We start from the raw sequence: 17,400 nt of genomic DNA on the forward strand, positions 1-17,400 counted from the left end.
CATAATGGATGCTGTTGGGGAAGTTGAGAACCCCTGGTCTCAGGCTCGCAGTATCAGTCCAGATGGGCTGGATTATGCTGCAGTAACAAACAACCCCCAAATCCCAGTGGTTTCAGTCAACAAATTCATTTCTAGTTCATTCTGTGTGGATTTTTCAGGTCGGCAAGGGGTGAGTCCTCCCCACAGCCATTCAGGGACCCAGGCTGATAGAGACTCCATCCAGACGTGTTCTTCTGTGATCACAGAGGCAGGGAAACAAGAACCAGTGGGCAGTCCATTGGCTCTTAAAGCTTCTGACCAGAAGTGACGCATCTCACAGCAGCTCCCTATTCACTGGCCAAAGAAAGTCGTATGGCCAAGCCTGGACTCACGGGATGGGATGGGATTGAATCATGCTCCCGTAGGGTGGGTGGGGGGCACTACATGTCTATGAACAATAAAGCAATCTGCCACGTTCCCCAATCCTTGTTCAACATGACCAGGGATAGATAGTAACACAGTCCGTCGCTAATTGTCACAGCTACTCCTACTTATGACTATATTCTCCTTGTGTTCTAGGTGAAAAGTGTAGGAGTTTCCAGAGTATAATACCAGCTGAAGAACAAGGTAAATACCTTACTCGTGTTCTGTCCACCAGCCACAATTTGGATAATTTTTTCTGTCCATAATTTGGATAACTTTTATTGTTTTTGTTGGGACGCAGGAAAAGATGAGAGAGATATTTATGGTTTTCCCATGAAGTCAAATCCAGAAGCTAGAACCGCTGGCTCTCTCCACATGCCCTATAGTCAGTGGTGCTGGAAAATGTCAAACCATCCATTTTGCCGGTGGAAAGCCCCGACGGGTAGTGTTAGCTGTTTTCCAGGGTATGAATAATCCCGCCGTGGCTCACTGCAAACTACTAATACAAGGTAAATGCAGGGCTGGGAAGAGATGAGCTCCAGCCACCACTGCCTACAGCCGTTTGTCTCCATAACACTCATCAAATCCGCGATGACTTTCTCCGTATCTGTTTCCCCAGCTGGAATAAAGGTTTTGTGAAGGCATGAATCATGCCTGTTTCATCCACTGCTGGGTCCCCAGCCCCTAGCTTGCTCTACTGGAGGACTTCCAGAAACATTAGCTTCCCTCCCTGTCCTCTTGACCCATTCGCCCCCACCTCCAACACAGTTCCTTGGAGCCGCAGGTGGGATCCCCTCCAGAGGGCAAATAATTGGCTCACATAGAAACAAACAAGGTTTTGGGATCTCTAACCAGGGCTCTTAAACTCTCAGACATCTCTGTCCTCTTGTTTAAGTGTGTGTATCTTCTTTAAAAAGACAAAGATAAAGTCTTCTGGTGAAATCTAAACAACGCATTAGCTGTGGAGCTAGAGAATAAAGACCCCCAGCATCTCTCGTGTCTTCACATCAGACTCTTATTCTATTTCTTTTCCCTCCCAGCAAAGGACAATATTTACACAATCCTCTCTCAACACCAAGGAGCCCTCTGTGACTGCCAACTTTCAAGATTCAACAGACGTAGCTGTGGTTTTTTTACCCCTTGGTGTTTGGTTTTTATTTTTAATTTTTTATTTATTTCTTTTGTTTTAGAAGTGAACTAAATCAAAGGGCTAGACATGGCAGTACTTCTAAATTCTCAGTGCTCAACATCTCTGACATTCTCACATTTTTGCAGGTGTTCTGTGGTTGTCCATTGGGGCCGAAATCCTGAATATCCTTCTGTTGTTGACAAGTGCCATCCTCCTGGGCTCCAGAGTGAGTTATCATGGCTCTGGGCTCCACTGGCTCAGGGTGGACGCATCTGTGGCCATCCTCATGGTGCTCGCAGGTACTTGCCCACAGCAGTATTCAGACAGGCTGACTCCCCACACCCTGCCCCAGTTGGAGGGACAGAGCTTCAGCCAAAGTGCAGGCTGGCTCTTTTCTGTCGATGGCCAGTTCATCAAGACAGCTGGCTGGTCTACCGGAGAAGTCGCTGAGTTAACCCCATTGCGGGGAAAGCAATGATGCTTTGGGTGACTGATGAAAAGAAATGGGGTAGGCATGGGGCTTGGAGAATAAAATGTCTTACTGTGTCTTTATCACAACTCTGGGAAGGAGATACACTGGCTCTGAGAACAGAAATTGCCTAATTTAGTAGGGTGGTTGTGCATGAAAAATTCTGCCTGGGTTCAAATCCCTGCTACCTAATGGTTGTGTGGCCCCAGGCAAGTCACTCAACCTCTCTGAGCCAGCTCTCTCAAGAGACTATGGTGATGACTAGGTAAGAATGCACCTAGTATGTAGTAAGAATGCAAGAAATGGTCACTTGTTAAAAATCATCATCCAAGTTTGGTGTACATATAAGAATGAAGAACACCCTTTTTGGGGGGTGGGGTTCTTCCGTGTCCTCCAAGCAACTTTTAGAGCAACTTCATTTGGTCTCCTGAGTTGGCCTTTCCATCAAGAGAAGAACCCCAAACAAATGACTTCCTTCGATTCTCTGTCCCGATACTTGAAGCTCTGTTAATAGTGCATCAGCCCAACTGGGAGCTCACTTCTGTGCTTGATAAGTGTCAGGTGTCTTTCCCAAGCCTTATCACCAGTGAATAGGATGATAAAATCCAATTTATGGATCTTCATAGCAAAGAGGCAGGCCATGGACTCTTGGAGACTCTTCCCCAGGTTCTGGCATCCCCGAGAGCCCCCCAGGATCATGAGAGTAGGCTTCTTTCTGGATGTCTGATCATTGGGATCTGCGAACAGGTAAAATGTTTGACGATTTACATCACAAGGACTTCAGCCAGCCCTATTAACATATAATTGCCCCCACCAATTAAAACTATTTCTATTTGGACCCCTGAAGCCAATCCCTAACTGGCCACCATTTGCCATACATTTATTAAATTAAAACACCATATGTGAAATTAGAGTCCCTGCAAAACGAAAGACAAAACAACAAAACAACTAGGGTTTAAAAGTAAAATTCAAGAAAGCTTTCTTGAACAGAAGACCAAACTCTATATATAGAAAGCTCCCTCCAAGTACCTGGAAAAATAGACACAGTGCACTCAAATCCTCAACATATCCTCCAAACCTATGGGGAAAAAAGTCTTCGGGGGTCTCCAGGCAAAAAAACCAAGACACTTACAAAGGAAAGAAAATCCCCTTGGCAGCTGATTTCTGTTCCTCCTGAATACTGCCACGTGAGTCTGGTGTGGCCAGAACACGCTCAGATTTTTATCTAAAGTATCCCAGTGTTGAAGCCTTAGCAAATCATCCACATGAAAAAGAATAACATGACAGAAGACTGTAGAATGTGGCGTCAGGCCAAATGTAGCTCAAGGACCCCTCATCTGTGCTGGGAAAGAGAGAATGGAACATCGGAGCCTCTGAGCATAGGGAGACAGGGGTATTATAGACTGGGGAGAGTTCGTCATGGGAGGAATTACCTGGCCACTGTGCGAATTCATGAAAATAAGGAATTAGTGCGTATGTGAAACATGAAGGCAGCTTGAAAGGACTCAAGGAGGATGCTACTGGCTTTCTTTCATCCAACTCACATAAAGTAGAGAAACTCCATTCCTAACTCTGGCTCACAGAGCTCTCTTTATGCAGGGCTTCTCAGCATGGTGGCCCACATGATGTACACAACCATTTTTCAAATCACTGTGAACCTTGGACCAGAAGATTGGAAGCCTCAGACGTGGGACTACGGCTGGTCCTACTGGTGAGTTCTGGCCGTGGTCCTCAAGTCCTGACGGGCTGTCAGGGATGCACACGGGTTTTGTAGGACTACGGACCTTGGCTATCATTCCGCCATCTGACTTTGGATGAATTTCTTAACCATTCTGTAGCCCCGCTCTCTCCTCTGTGAAGGGATGATACTTGTCTCATGCATTCATAGGCATTTAAAGAGATTAGGTTTGGTAAAATCTTTGACCCAGAGTCAAGTCCTCAAGCCACGGAGACACTGATGTTATTCCATTCTTAAACACAGCTGGGGGGAGAGTCCCGAGTAATAAAGCCTAGTAAATACTTCAGTGTTGGGAGACCCAGCCCCAGTTTCTAATAGACAAAGCCAGGACATAAAAGTTCTGTCTCTTAACAGAAAGACTCAGCCATGCCATATAAGATCACAGCGGTTCTTTTTGATATGGATCTCCGAAGTACAGCTGCAGTTTTATACACACACACACACGTACATTTTCATCCTGTATAACAATCTCTTATGTTACTTTTCTCTTTGTAAAACAAATAACACATTCTAGGTTTACTCCCTCATCTTACCATTCTAGAGTTTGGTGAACATGTCCGTATACTGTTACCCGCATGATTTATTAGATTTTGTACTCTTCCCAGTTTGTGTCTCAACCTGAAGAAGTTTTTTTTTTTTTTACAAACATTTCTTTGTAGCATCACACCATTCCCTCGACCTGTGTGTCACTTTAGTTGCCTCCTTCCAGACAGGTGTCACTGTTTCTGAGGTGACGTCACTGATGCTACTCACAGTGGAGAACCCAGCTGCACTAGAGCTCAGAGCACTGTCAGGTGGGCCAACAGCTATAGTCAACTGATGCTGTGGGTTGAAGTAGATCCCAAACATCAAAGGAATCTGTAGAATGGTCTATTTGTTTCCCATATCATTTTGTTTCGTTTCCAATTACTTGTAATTACTTAACTCTTAAAGAAATAGATGCAACTAGTTTTTAAAAATCAAATAGTATTAAACAGGGGCACCTGGATGGCTCATTCTGTAGAGCACACAACTCTTGATCTCGGGGTCGTGAGTTTGAGCCCCACATTGGGTGCAGAGATCGCTTAAAAATAAAATCTTTAAAAAAAAATCAAATAGCATAAACATAGCAATCTCTCAATTCTGTCTTTCCCTATCCCACTCCTCTAGCCCCACCAAAGCCCCCCATCTTTCTCTCCACTCGGGATGGCTATTCTGAGGCATGCCACATGACACTTCCCTTTGCCACTCCTTTGTACAGGAGAGCTGTTTCCTGGGTTCCATATCATTATCTTACTTATTTTGCATTCACATTTTGTGGGGGCACATCCCCCAATGATAGAGAAATTATTTTATTTCTTGCATATTTGGAAAGGTACTTATTCGATGCTCCATATTTGATTGATAGTTTGGCAGAGTGTAGAATCCTTTGTTGAAAATCATTTTCCCTGAAAAATGTGAAGGCATAGTTCCATTTCCTTCTAGAACTTACTGATTCTGGGAAGAGTTCCATACTCTTCTGATTCATGTTCCATTATAAGTAGGCTGGTGTTTTCTACTCTTTATTACTGGTGTTCAGAAATGTCAGGATAATGCACCTTGGAGTCTTTCATTCACTTTCATTCTTCTTTCCTGTGCTTGATGGGTCCTTCAATCTGAATATTCATGTCCTAGAATTCTGGGGATTTTTCTGTTATTATTTCATTGATTATTTCCATTCCTTAGCTTTCTGTTCTCTTTAGAAACTTCTTGTTAGTTCAATACCGAGACTCTTGGATTAATCATCTAAATGTCATCGTATCCCTCACATTTTCTAGCTCCTTCTTTTTGTAATCTTTTCTGAAAATGTTCCTCTCTTTGTCATCTAACCTTCCTATTGAATTATTATTTGGATCTTACTTGAATTTCCAAAAGGTCTTTCTTGTTTTCTGGTTGTTCCTTTTTCATATATCCTGATCTTGCCTTGTTCATGCACCATCTTCTCATATCTCTCTGTAGATAGTGATCAAAGGGTTTTCTTCTGGTTGCTGTTTTCTTCTGTTCCTTGTGCTATCTCTTTTCTTTAGATGCCCCCCCCTTTTTTTCTGTTTACTGTTGGGCCTTTCCCCTAGATGTTGGTATCTTTGATGTCAAGTTATATTTAAGGATGATTGGAAACTCTAGAGTGGGCTTAGAAATTAGTTATGGGTAGGTTTCTTTGTAGGTAATCGGATAAGGGGACTTCTATTTTACCTGGGAATTTCACCCCCTGAAAACACACAAATGCCAGTTGGCAGAGGTTCTTTCTCAGCAACCATTCCACTGGGTTCCATAGAAGGTGAAAAGTATAGATCATCATATCAGAATGCAACAGGCTTCCAGAGGGTAGAGATAGAAAGTAACAACACCAATGTCGTGCCCTGGGTTAGAGCCAACCACCACCACAACTAAAAGCAACACTGGTATGTTAGCAGATACTATGCTGAGTACTTCCCAGCATTAGTTCATTGAATTCCTCACAACCACCCTGTGTGTGGTGTTACTATTAGTCAAGTTTTGCAGATGATGAACCTGATCCAGAGAGATGAAGTCACCAGCTCAAGGGTGCACAGCTCATAAGAGATAGGGGCAAACCCACAGTGCAAACTTAGCACAATGTCCCCAAAGTCCGTTCTCTTAACCACTGGGCTACAACAACACTATTGGCTGGTCTCTGAAACTTGTGATCCAAAGTCCAGGTCCAAATTGGGTGGAAAGAGGCGCTGGTTTTTCACCAGACTGACCACCAGCAGGAAACCCTGGAACCACAGCCTCTTTCCTGCTCCTTCCTAACTGTGCCTTTTGTTGACAGCCTCGCGTGGGTTTCCTTTGCCCTCTGCATGGCTGTGTCGGTCATGGCCATGAACAGTTACACAGCAGCCCGCCTGGAGTTCATAGAGAAGCAGAGGATACGGAAGGGCAGTCGGCACTCTCAACAAAACTTCCCAGAGCCCAAGGCTTTGGAAAGTGTTTGGGAAACAAAAGCTGCTCCCAGCCCTGACAGGCATGCCCTCGTGAGTGTGTCAGAGCACCTGCCACCAAATGACCCAGGCAAAGTGTCCATGTGCTAGCCAGTGCTTGTGGCTGTCAAATCTGCACAGGCAGGCAAGCCAGACACTTATGTCTGCAATGAACATCTCTGGGGTGGGCTTCAGAAGACTGTGGTCCAGGTAAACTTTCTACCCACCATCTTACCCTTTATTAAACAGCTTTGGCTTCAGCTAATGATTCCTGGTAAAATGTCAGTGTCTTTAAGTGAGATTACGCTTACAGAAGATATCAACCATTGACACTCTAGTATAAATGAGCATCTCAAGCTTTCATGACAGTGGGCTTAACAAGGGTAACCAAAGAAGAGGGAACATGTAAGCACTAAGGGTAAGAGAAGTTGAAGAAAGGGGAAAGCAAGGTTCTAACTACAAAGGGTGTGAAATGTGTTGCCCACACTTGTTTGTTGACAGAAGAGTCCAGAAAATTTTCCCTTAATGAACACACACAAATTGATAGTATGTGTGACTATCCCATACCTTCTCTGTTATTTTAATTAGAAAGCGCAAATTTAAATTTAAGGAATTGGTTTTGTGTTACTTTAAATATATATTTTCTTTGCAATTTCCTAATTTCTACCTATAGTAGAATTTACTTGGAAGGATAATCAAATGATAAAACAAAATAAGAACAGTCGAATGGAATGACATCTTAACACAATTAAGTAGAACAAATGTTGGAGTTGTGCTTAAATTGCCAGGCACTTTTGCTTCTAAAAATAAACATTGCTAAATGTGTGAGTTTTGTTTGAAGCAGTGGGGTTCTGCATGTGTCTTAATGTGTTCAGTTAGAGTATTATATAAGTTTATCTTGTATTTTAAACTAACATATTATTGAGGCCACAGGTTGTTAGACACATAATTTGGGTTTTTTGAAAAAAAAACTGCTAAATTATAATAACCCTAAATATGTCCTAACTTAGATTCATTTTTAAAAAAGTATATGTTTAGTGAACACATTATTTCTGGGGGAAAAAACACAAGCCCTCTGAATGTTTCAAATAAAATCACTCAATCTACTTATGCTAAATTGTATTTATACTCTCACAGAATAAGGGGAAATCAGCTAACTTCTTCAGGTTTGGGGCTCTAGTCAAGTACCCGTCTAACAAATGATGGTCCCACGGGATTTTATGTTTTGTTGAACCAAGCATATTTGAAGCGATGTAAAATGGAATTTTGCCAGAATAAACCCAACTCAGAAAGGCGTGCTGAGACTCCTCTGGGCCATTTCTTCACCTGGAGCAGGGGGGCTCTGTACCCAGTGGCTTCTGCCCTCCATAGTATATGGGTTATTTTCTACGGTTTGTCACCCCTGTGTATCCATGTAGCTAGATGCTGTGTCCCTGTCACAATATGAAATCAGAGTCTGATCCTAGAGAGAAGGAAACATGCCAGAAATGTTCACAGAGACACTCGGTCCTCTTTTATTTTTTTAAGATTTTATTTATTTATTTGACAGAGAGAGAGAGAGGGAACACAAACAGGGGGAACAGCAGAGGGAGAGGGAGAAGCAGGCTTCCCGCAGAGCAAGGAGCCCAATGCGGGGCTTGATCCCAGGACCCCGGGATCATGACCTGAGCCGAAGGCGGACGCTTAACCGACTGAGCCACCCAGGCGCCCCCTCGGTCCTCTTTTAAACAGCAAAGCAAAACCAAACGTATCTATGTAGAATGTGGCTGAAGGTGCCAAAGAAGAAATGAATTTCTTTGCTACATCCTCTGAGCTCCCAAGGCACTTTTCTTCCTTTTAAATGCTTTAAATGTTGATTTTATTACAATATAACATACATAACCCTAAGAACACACAAACCCTAAGTGTACAGCTTAGTGAATTTTCAGACAGTGTATGTAGCCTTGTAACCAACCACCCCTGAGATCAAGAAAGAGAGCCACGGTGTCTCATTTTCATCTAGCTTTGCTCTAAGACAGACCTAGGTGGATTTTGATTCCTTAGTCCTGAAATAATCTATGTATCTGTTCCCCTCTTAAAGATTTTAAATTACTTCTCTATGGCAAGGACTGTTCTCTGTACCTCTCCCAACATTTGAAACAGTGGTTAGCAAGTAGAAAACCCTCAGATATATGTGTGTGTGTATATATGTGTGTCTAGAGAGAAAGAATATCATATGAAGATATATATATATATATATATACTATCAAATAGACCTTTTTATTTTTTACTACTTTGTAGATATTAATGTCGTTTATGATTAAGGGCATGGATTCTGGAGCCAGAGTGCCTGACTAGAAACCCTAGCTCCTCGCCTTGACCTTGGGTGAATCACTTGTCTCTCTGTGCCTCAGATTTCTCATCTGTAAAATGAGAGAATAATCCTCCCTATTTCAAGGATCGTGAGGACTAAGCGCATTAGGATGTGTGACGTTCTTAGAATAATGCTCGACACCTAGTAAACACAACAGGAAGATTAACTGCTCAGATCTGCCATGTGCAAAGCACTGTGTCAGGTCCTGTGGGTATTTAAGGAAACAAGATAAAGTCTGAGCCCTTGCCAATGAGTTGGGGAAACAACGGTGAAATCTCAGTGACCATGTCCAGGAGAAAGCCAGGATCGAATGAGTGCCAACCCACCAATCATTTTTAGTTTGGACACCATCCATCCTTAGTTAACCATTCAGTAACTTTCATCAGGTGTCTAGAATGTTGCAGGCACCACGCCATTCCTCCTAGAAGTAAGGACTCAAGCTTCACTCTTTTCTGGTATTAGCAAGATGCCCATTTGGGGTCAGTTGTTAGAGAACCAGTCCATATCTACTGCCTACTTATTGCACAGACAAGGCAGTTTCCAGAGTGTCAAGTGTTCTAACAAACCCATCATGAGAAGCAGCCAACAACGACTCTCCATGGACTTCCCCAACCAGGCTCGGGGGGACTCAGAGGCAAAGGGTCCATATCTCCCCTTACAAGGTGGGTGGCAAAGAAGGGTGACAGCTAACTCCCAGTGCTTGGGCAAGAATAAACAAGGTGTTCACAGATGAAGAACCGAGAAAAACAGAAATCTCAGGCGAACCTAAACTCATTGTTTGGCCCTGAGTCTGTTTTACTGATTGTTTTCATGGAATTGACAACTCAGCCTCATTGCTGTCATCAGACAAATCCTCTTGGGGAATCACAGCTGGGTAGTCTGGGCTGGTATTCTGGTCCCTCTGAAGACCAGAATAAGGTTAGTAGACCTACCTAGTGAGATGCGTCATGTTTGCTCATGTCAGCGTTGTTCACTCCTTAAACGCTGTGAGGTGTACATATATGTAAAAAGCACTGGGTGTGTCATGGAAATACAAGTGTGGCTGAGAACATGCCCCCGAGCCCATGACGCCATACCCTGGCCCTATAGAAACAATTTAGTGTTGTTCCCCAGGAAGAAGGTTGGGAGAGACTGGAAAACAGCCAAGGTTAAAGTTTAAGGGACATGTCCGTCACTTGGTGGTTGACCAACAATATCATTCACTTTTGTTAAGTCAACTGTGCTACATCAGAGAGACAGAATATCTGGGGGGGGCATGAAATCCTAGGGCTTTTTTTTTTTTTTTTACTTGTCACACAAAGCAGGAGAGAGACATCTTTTGCACAGTGAAAACACGGAAGAAAAGAAGGCAGCAATCTGAAAACAGGAGAGTTTGGAGGTCAGGCGAGGTTAGAAGGATGTCAGACAGGATCCATCTGCTTCTACCTTTCTTTGTTTGATTATTCTATTTTATTTTCTCTTTTCAACTAAGAAATATTTTAATATACATGAGCTGATGTAACAGAGGTGCACGCAGACACTGGTTGATGGAACAAGTAAATGCTTTGTCATGGTTGCCACAGATCTCTCTTTTTTAAAAAAGAAAAATACATTGTAAGAGATATAATGAATAGTAATGTATGGGGATTAACATAAGAGTTAAAAAAAAAAAAAAGAGATATAATGAATACCTCACATCCCCTCCCCATCTCTTCCTCCTTCTCTCTCCCAGGTCATAACCACCATCCGGAACTCACTTCTATGCACTGTTATGCACATTTACTGTGCACATCTGTATCCACAAACTACAGATGAAAGGGTCTTGTTTGGCTTCACATTTTATTTTATCTTTTTTAAGATTGTATTTATTTTCTTGACTGGGAGAGAGAGCATGCACAAGCAGGGGGAGTGCGAGAGGAAGAAGCAGACTCCCTGCTGAGCAAGGAGCCCAATGCAGGGGCTCGGTCCCAGGACCCTGCAATCATGAGCTGAGCCGACTTGGCTTCACATATTATATGAATGGCCATCATCTTAGATTCAGATTGTCTCCTCAAACGAGGTCGGACAATTTTTTTATTATGGTAAAATACATATAAAATTTACCATCTTAACTATTTTTAAGTGCACAGTTCAATGGCATGGAGCACATTCTGCTGTGCAACCATCACGACCATCCGTCTCTGGAACTCTTATCATCTTGCCAAACTGAAACTCTGTCCCCATTCAACACTAACTCCCTATGGTCCCCTCCCCCTGGCCCCTGGTACCACCATTCTGCTTTCTGTCTCTATGACTTTGACACTCTGGTACCTCCTATAAGGGGAATCACACAGTATTTGTCCTTTTGTGACTGGCTTATTTCACTCAGGACAATGTCCTCAAGGTTCATTCATGTGGTAACAGGTGTTAGAATGTCCTTCCTTTTTAAGGCTGAATATTCCAATTTTTTTAATATGTCCGGCGAGTCCAACGACCCACCATCCTGCCCCATCCTTGCTTCTCCTCTTCAACAGCCCTGTTACCCCCGCGATGTTGCCTCTAGGCATTGGGAGCACCCACTCTTCCAAAGGGAGCTCAGGAGTGGAAGCAGTTTTGAGCAGCAAAACAAGTGCTGGTCTTGTCTGGAAAGAAGGATTGAGCTAACAGGACCTGCGTTTCAGCCCAGAGAACACGCATGGGGGGTGAGGAGGTGACAGACCCAGCAATGTCCTGGTTATGGAAGTATGTGCACACATGTTACCTGACTTAGCCCTGGCACCCTTCACCACCGAGCCTTGCGCAGAGTCCTCAGGAATGGGTGCTGACATGCACTGAGATAAGGCAATGAGATGAACAAATACAGGTGAGGAAAAAATTGCCAAGTCAAAGGGAGAAACTCAGACCATCAGGTGCAACGATGGGCCAGACCCCTTCTGGGTGTTGTATGCATGCCACCTCTTATATTCTATCTCTGCATGATGATGAAGGTGGTAGTATTAGTGTTTGCATTTCCAGAAGACTGCTGTGAGGTTCAGGTTTGTAAGGGTGCGCTTGAGGCTGCGCACAAGTCAAGAGCAGAACTGAGATTTGGACTTCAGCGCAGATGGATTCCAAGCCCATCACGCTGCCTTTCTGGGGGCAGAGTGAGAGACAAATCCTCTTGTCTCCTCCTCCCTCGCCAGGTGGGACTGTGGAAGGGCAGGGCCCTGGGGCTTCTTGGGGGAGGAGTAAAGGGGTTGAAAATGCAGGGAGGAAGCCACTGAGGGAGCACTTTCCTCTGATCCAGAGACGGGTTAGGGCAATCTGAAGCTACACTCATGGCTTGAAACATGGCTTCTGCTTGGAACCAAGGGGACTGAAGAGGCTCCTAAGGAGAAGGCAGGCTGGGGCCTGCTCTGATCTAGACTCTGATTTTCACACTCCAGATTTTCCAGGATGGCCCCCAACCCCACAGATGCACATTCACACTGCTCAATCTTAGTTCTCAGTTCTTGGGCTAGAAAATACCATTATTTCAGGGTCAGGCAAATTCTCAGGCTTCTCTCCTAACCGTAAGGTAGACTGGGATTTGGAGCAAGAATCTCTCTGTAGACTGAAGGGGGTGATTTTGGTTGGGATCTCCCTTGTCTGTGGCAGTCAAGCTGAAAGAAAAGGAAATCCCCACCACCCTTAGCAGATGTGAGTTTTCACTGGTACAACTAAAGTTCCCCTGAGAGCTGTGTCTGAGCCCAAACACAGTTCCACGCCTGAGATCCCACTGTCCTGTCCTGCCTCTTCCCCATCACTAGTGTCATGGGGCAAAGTGGTAGCCGCCTAACATTATTCAACCAAGCTCTGAGGATCTTGTAGCCGGTGGCCCCGGGCATCTCTTAGACACGGTGAGGCTGTCATCCAAATGTCAAGTTGTGCAGAAGACTGTGTTGTCAAAGCAGAAGGTGCAGGCAATTTGGGTGGATCATGAGCCACCTTGGAGGGCTGGCTTGTTTCAGAACCACTGACAGTAAGTCTGAAGGAGAACCGAATTCATGATAATCTTCACACAGAAGTTCCTGTCAATGTCACCAACGGTTCCCCACTACTAAAGTCAAGGTCACTTCTCAGACCTTATCTCACCTGACCAATAAGCAGTATCAGATGCAAATGGTCACTTCCCCTCTTTGAACACTGTCTTCACTGGACCCCCAGGACACCGCTCTCTTGAGTTTCCCCCAGCACCCTGGCCACATCTCTTCAGTCTTCTTTGATGACCCTCCTTCAAGTCCTCAACCTCTGGATGTTGGAGTACCAAAGAGCACAACCCTCCAATTTTCCCCCTGTCCACACTCATGTCTTAGGTGACCTCATCCCATTGTATGTCTGACAATACCACCAACCTGTGATAGCTCCCAAATGTAAAACCCGAGCCTAGACCTCTCTTACCTGGACATGCCTCCAGACTGGCTTTACCAACTTCCTTCTCAACACCCCCGCTCAGATTTAACAGGGTTTCAAAATTAACAGACAAAAAAGAAGTTGTAATTCACCCACATCCCCAATCTCTGCCTCCTGTAGCCTTATCCAACTCAAAAAAGAAGAAGAAGAAGAAGAAGAAAGAAAGCAAGAAGGAAGGAAGGAAGGAAGAATGGTAGGAAGGAAGAAAAATTATAGTAACTTTATCCTATTAGTCACTCAAGTCAAAATCTTAGAGTAGAGGTGATTGGGTGGCTCAGTCAGTCTTGGTCTCAGCTCGGGTCTTGATCTCAGGGTCATGAGTTCAGGCCCCACGTTGGGCTCCACGCTGGGTATGGAGCCTACTTAAAAAAAATCTTGGAGTGATCTTGACTCTTCTCTTTCTTTTATTCCCCTCTATCCTACCTATGAGCAAATTCTGTCTGCTGTACCTTCAAATATGTCTGAAAACAGGCATTTCTCACCACCTTGACTGCTACCAATGAAGACAAACCAAGGCCAGCATCACTGCTTACCTGGGTTACTGTTGCAAAAGTCTCCAGCTGGCCTCTCTACTTCCATTCTTGTCCTCACACAACCTATTCCCAGTACAACAGGTATACCTGAAAGTCAAATCACATCTTTTCTCTCCTCTGAACACCCCAAGGATTACCATCTCATTTAGAGCAAAAGCCAAAATTCTAATCATGTCCTATAAGATATGTAGGCCCTCCAACAAACACATGATAAGATGCTCAACATTACTCACCATCAGGGAAAGGCAAATCAAAGCCACATGAGATATCATCTAACACCTGTTAGAATGGCTACTGTCAAAAAGATAAGAAACAACAAGTGTTGGCGAAGATGTGGAAAAGAAGGAACACTTGTGCACTGTTGGTGGGAGTGTAACTTGGTGCAGCCACTGTGGAAAACAGTATGGAGGTTCCTCAAAAACTTATAAATAGATTTATCATACAATCCAGTAATTTCACTATGGGGTATTGACCCAAAGAAAACAAAAACACTAATTTGAAAAGATATATGTGCCCCTATGTTTACTGCAGCAGTATTTATGATGGCCAAGAGATGGAAGCCACCTAAGTGTCCATCGATAGATGAATGGATAAAGAAGATGTGGTATATATACATAAAATGGAATATTGTTCAGCCATTAAAAAGAATGAGATCTTGTCATTTGTGGCAACATGGGTAGATCTTGAGGGTATTATGTTAAGTGAGATAAGTCAGAGAAAAACAAATACCACATGATTTCACTTATATGTGGAATCTAAAACCCAAAACAAACAACACCAAACTCTCTTTTTTTTAATGTTTTATTTTAGATTTTATTTATTTGAGAGAGAGAGAGCAAGAGCACGAGCGGTAGGGAGAGGCAGAGGGAGAAGCAGACCCCTTGCTAAACAGGGAGCCCGACGTTGGGCTCCTTTCCAGGACCCTGAGATCATGACCCTAGCCAAAGGCAGACCCTTAACCGACTGAGCCACCCAGTTGCCCCGCAAAACCAAACTCTTAAATACAGAGAACAAACTGGTGGTCTCCAGAGGGGGATGCATAGGAAGATGGGCAAAATAGATAAAATGGACTCAGAGGCACAAACTTCCAGTTATAAAATAAATAAGTCATGGAGATGAAAACCACAGAATAGGGAATATAGTCAATAATATTGTAATAACACTATATGGTGACAGATGGTGACTACACTTATCAAGGTGAGCACTGAGTAATATCTAGAATTGTTAAATCAATATGTTGTACACCTGAAACCAATATAACAGTACATGTTAATTACACTTAAATTTTTAAAGATATGTAGGCTCTCAACTGCTGTCTAACCTCATCCTACTCACCTATTCCTGTCACTCTGCTCCCATGCACTGGCCTCCTTGCTGCTCCTTGAGAATCCCAAGCATATTCTGCCTCAGGGCCTTTGCACCATGCTTGTCCCTTTGCCTAGAACTTCTGTCCTCCATATATCCTCATCACTTCCTCAGGCATCCACTCAAGCATCATCTTTTCACCAACACTCCATGAAGTGAGAGAGACCTATTCTCCCTTTGCCTCCTCCCTTCCCCCGTGATAGGCCCTGTGATGTGCCCCTCAGATTCTTCTTCACTGATGGACTTGTTACCCTAGCTGCCAGTGGTGCAGTCAGCGGATAGCCAGCTCTCAGCCCCTTCAGGGATCACCCCAGTTAGACCTGACCTTGGGCCCAAGCAGGTAGAGAAGGCACTGGCCCATTGCATTAAAACTCCATGGCACCCACCTGTGCTGATGGACTGCTTTGGCTTTCTGTTAAAGGAAAATGGTAGGGCTGGCTTTTGGATGAGCCTGCCTGATACAGTGGCATCAGCCGGAGGTGGACAATTCTGCTCAAGAATGTCTCTGACACACGGTGGAGAAGGAAGACCTACCATGCACAGAACTTTGAGAAATACCTATTGTCCACTTCCTTTGGGAGGAAACATGGCCTGAGTTACAGATCTGCACAGACATATTGGTAGTTGGCTAATGGATTGGCCAACGGGTTGGAGACTATGGAAAAAAATTGCTGAGAAGGAAATTTGGGGGATAGATGTGTGGACATTCCTCTTGTAATGACACGGAGTATCAAGATGTTTGGTCCTGTGAGCATGTCCTCCAGAGACTAAACATTGTATAGGGGCTGTTGTTAATCAGGTGGACAAAATAACCAATGCGGTTGGTGTTGGTCTACCTCTCTTCCCAGCCTGCCCCATGCTTGTTCAAACACACCATGGTGTCAGAGACTGGAAAGAGAGCCATCGAGGAATTTCTTCCTGGTTTGGCCTTTTATCATAGCCAGTAGCTACTACAGAACCCGCTGGGCAAACCCCTCTCCAACCCCCACTCAAGTTCTAGCTCTCATTGGGCTGCAGTAACTCTTTTTCTATCCCTTGTCTGACGAGGTACTAACAGCTTCTCACTGTTGCTGGTCTCTGGGTCTTAGCAGCCCTTGTGTGTTTCCTTAACCCTTCCACAGCCCTGCAAGTGACCCTTCCATTAAAGTCTCTTGAACCATCCAGGATGATTTTGTTTCCTGCCTGGACACCAAGGGATTCCCTGGGTTTTGTTTTTCCCTTATAGGACTTAACACTTCCTGACATACTGTAGGATTACTTCCTTGCAGATCCATTGTCCACTTCCCAACACTAGGTGGTTAAAACGCTCCATGAAGGCAGGTACTGTCTTTATTTCATTCAGCGCTGTGTTCCTCACACTTAGAACACTGCCGGGCTCATGACAGCTGAGCAATAAGGAATGGTTGAAAAAGAAAGTAAAGAATCAATGAATGACATTCACGGACAACTTGGAACATCTTCTGGAAACATTAAGCTGAAATCTGACGCCATGATTATGTTTACTAGTCTTTGGGTGGAATGTTGGCCTATGACCACTGTTTACAGCAGCAGAGAAACTGCACCTCGAACATCTGTACTATTGCATGGAAGAGGCTGATGGTCTGTGGTGTACCTGGTCGTGGATCACTATTGCCTTCTGCGAGTACTTAAATAGAAAACTGCCATTAACTATTATAGGAGACCCAGGTACTTCCTCTTTTATAAAGGATCTTGTACCATGGTGTGGTTTGTCCTCAAACAAAGCACTTGTGAATTGTTCAACCACAGCCATGGCCACACTTGGACAAGATAACCCAAGAACTTCTGTGTTGACCAAGCCAACCTTGGCATGTAAACATTATACCGTTATTAGTATTTTCAGCCTCTCAAGCAAGCTGTTCCTCTAAAAGAAAAAAATGCTCATTGGGAGTTTTCCCATTCCTAATTTCAGTGAAGAGTTTTATTTAAAAATACCTCCATCCCAAGTGCCACTCTCAGGAGAATGAATTAAAAATGTGCGGTATCAGGGCACCTGGGTGGCGCAGTCAGTTAAGTGTCCGACTCTTGGTTTTGGCTCAGGTCATGA

General features: G+C 44.0%; 1 protein-coding gene and 1 long non-coding RNA gene across 2 annotated transcripts in view; both read left to right on the forward strand.

The window, feature by feature from the left end:
- GSG1L2 (GSG1 like 2) overlaps nt 1-6,806 on the forward strand; it is a 15,047-nt gene extending 8,241 nt beyond the window's left edge. Inside the window, exons 2-5 of the mRNA XM_081804163.1 lie at nt 559-606; nt 1,678-1,830; nt 3,600-3,711; nt 6,548-6,806. Of these exons, the coding sequence (XP_081660289.1) occupies nt 559-606; nt 1,678-1,830; nt 3,600-3,711; nt 6,548-6,806 (572 nt within the window). The remainder of the gene's footprint in view (nt 1-558; nt 607-1,677; nt 1,831-3,599; nt 3,712-6,547) is intronic.
- Nucleotides 1-17,400, forward strand: part of LOC145717426 (uncharacterized) — a 167,745-nt gene that overhangs the window by 25,672 nt on the left and 124,673 nt on the right. The gene's annotated exons all lie outside the window — the stretch shown is intronic.

This window comes from Leptonychotes weddellii, chromosome 15 (assembly GCF_054177405.1).
Source record: "Leptonychotes weddellii isolate Sample4059 chromosome 15, ASM5417740v2, whole genome shotgun sequence".
NCBI classification, from domain to species: Eukaryota; Metazoa; Chordata; class Mammalia; order Carnivora; family Phocidae; genus Leptonychotes; species Leptonychotes weddellii.